Genomic DNA, 2,747 nt, shown 5'->3' on the forward strand with positions numbered 1-2,747 from the left:
ATCAATTTCAGAGGATTTTTAATGTTCTCAGCCGTTATAATTGTAGTGGAATCTGTGTTTTTGTCTTCGTAAACGCAATGCATAAAAATTCAATAATCTGTAAATATGTCTGTTCTGACTTCAACTTTTTCATATTTTATTCTTTAACTGTATTATTTCTGTCTTTATCTTGTAAGTGAATTGCTGTGTGTGTGTGTGTGTGTGTGTGTGTCTGTGTGTGTGTGTGCGTGCGTGCGTGCGTGCGTGCGTGTGTGTGTGTGTGTGTGCGTGCGCGCGTGTGTGTGTGTGTGTGTGTGCGTGCGTGTGTGTGTGTGTGTGTGTGTGTGCGTCCGTGCGTGTGTGTGTGTGTGTGTGTGCGTGCGCGCGTGTGTGCGTGTGTGTGTGTGTGCGTGTGTGTGTGTGTGTGTGTGTGTGTGTGTGTGTGTGTGTGTGTGTGTGTGTGTGTGTGTGTGTGTGTGTGCGTCCGTGCGTGTGTGTGTGTGTGTGTGTGTGTGCGTGCGCGCGTGTGTGTGTGTGTGCGCGCGCGCATGTGTGTGTGAGCAGCTGGTTCTGCTTCTGACTGTGATCCAGTTCTCAGTCTCTATAATAATAGAGTAATATAATGTAATGTAATATATTCACCATATCCCCGATGAGATGTGCAGCTTCTGCTCCTCGACTCCCTCCTCTCAGGCACCGGACCCGCAGCATGTTCTCCTGCTTCTGCTTCTGGTTCTCCTGCTTCTGGTTCTCCTGGTTCTGGTTCTGCTTCTGGTTCTGGACTGAAGCTCTCGCACATGCAGCACTTCTGATCTGGGGAATAAGAGAAGCGCCGCGGGGACGCGCTTTTATAGTGCAGGTGGCAAGGGTCGCGAGAGAGATTCGTGACGTGAGAGAGAGAGTGTGTGTGTGTGTGTGAGAGAGAGAGAGAGTGAGTGGGTGTGTGAGTGATCTGTTATCAGAGGTGACTGTCTAAGACTGTTATGTTTTTCAGAAAACATACAAAATCACACAGTTAGCTAAAAAATTATTAATTTAAACACTGTAATAATTGAAGGCAGAAACAATGAGCTGACTGAAGGCTGGAGCGAGCGCTGTTAAACGCGACGATCTGTCGGAAACAATGTCTGAAAACAAACAGGGTTCACAGCCAGTCTACAGGTATAGGCGAAAGATACACCGTTTATCGGATCGATTGGGAAAGCCTTCGTCTCGCCGCAAGCGTTCTCCGAAGGATCAACTATTGAGTGTAGAAATACCATTAACTCGAGTCGAGGAATCGCATACAGAGCTGCAAATCCTACACTACATTTAGCTGACGCTTTTATCCAAAGCGACTTACAATTGCTATATGTCAGAGGTCGCACGCCTCTGGAGCAACTAGGGGTTAAGTGTCTTGCTCAGGGACACATAGGTGTGTCACAGTGGATTCGAACCCGGGTCTCTCACACCAAAGGCATGTGTCTTATCCACTGCGCCATCACCACCCACTACCATTGATAACTAACAAACATATCAGACCATTGTTTTACATCGATATCTTAACATAAGAACACACAAAACACACTGACATTTCTGAAAACTATCCTGAGCAAACAGTTCAGATCACCTTCATTAATAGTTGCATGTTTCAGCAATAATCACGGCAGATACAGAAGTACAGTATAAACGACTGAAGTCATTCCACCACAAACTCTCAAGAAGTGTGTCACCCAGATCCGTTCCTGACGTGTGCCTGTCAGGTCACCGTGATTTTGCCAAGACAGACATATTTTGTTGATCATGGAATAACATTCCTGTCCCAAAATGTAGTCCTTACCCTATCCCTACCCATAACTATTCCCTAAAATCAGAGGGAAATGATTGTGAATAACACTGATGTAGAAGCACCTCACCCTGGTTCTAAGCCTAAACTTGACATAAACTGTAAACTTGTCCCTCAAATCTGATTGGTTGATCAGAAATTTCTTCCAGGATCAACAAAGATGTTGATCCAGGAACATGCGGTACTTGGTGAAATCACGTTCACCTCTCAGGTCACTCGCTTTAGTGTTAAATGTGTTTGATAACTCAAGAGATCAAGGTCAGACATTTTCCAAAAGAGTTTTATATAAACAAAACTGCAGAACGTTATCAGCCTGGCTCCTCTCTCTGTTCCAAACGCACGATTCTCATTACCGCAATGCATGCTGGGAATCAGGAGTATGAAGGTATTTTTGGTGCAAATCAACTGAAGGTCTGTGACAGTGGAGTGTGTGGTTGTAGAGAATAGACACACATGTGTATCAGTACATTTAAAGTCACAGAGAGAAATGTTTTAAGAGTTGCAAACTTGTAGACTATCTTTTTCTCTTCCACAAACACAACACAACAGTTACACCTTCTCCAGTTCTTCATTGCAGGAGCACAAATCCTGTTCTACAAATCACACATTAAGAAACTCGTGCGCTTGCATTTGTGCTACAGTTGCTGCAGTGAATATGGTGCAAAACGCATTTACACACTCGCATCAACACATGTGGAGTCACAGAGAAATTTGCTCATCCGCAAATCAGTGAATTCATCCAATGAGAGTTGCACACATGAAGAATATTTTCTCACAAATATCTTGTATATTTTCCTAGCTCAAACACAAGTAAACAACTACAGCTGCGACGAATCTGCTGCGACGAATCTCAAACTCTGTTTTTTCGCTTTCAAGTGACAAGTTTCGCACACTCTCCCTTCTGCACCATATATCTCGTTAAATGTGGAGCAAAAGTGAGTTA

The 2,747-nt window shown here is 44.1% G+C and overlaps 1 protein-coding gene across 1 annotated transcript in view; it reads right to left on the reverse strand.

The window, feature by feature from the left end:
- Window positions 1–799, reverse strand: part of LOC143702921 (glycine amidinotransferase, mitochondrial-like) — an 18,567-nt gene extending 17,768 nt beyond the window's left edge. The window contains exon 1 of the mRNA XM_077196846.1: window positions 622–799. Within this exon, the coding sequence (XP_077052961.1) occupies window positions 622–690 (69 nt within the window). The 5' untranslated portion in view covers window positions 691–799. The remainder of the gene's footprint in view (window positions 1–621) is intronic.
- Window positions 800–2,747: the final 1,948 nt, after the last annotated feature.

The sequence above is a fragment of the Siphateles boraxobius genome, unplaced genomic scaffold, assembly GCF_051911475.1.
Source record: "Siphateles boraxobius isolate OS27281-9 unplaced genomic scaffold, OSU_SipBor_1 365, whole genome shotgun sequence".
Lineage (NCBI taxonomy): Eukaryota > Metazoa > Chordata > Actinopteri > Cypriniformes > Leuciscidae > Siphateles > Siphateles boraxobius.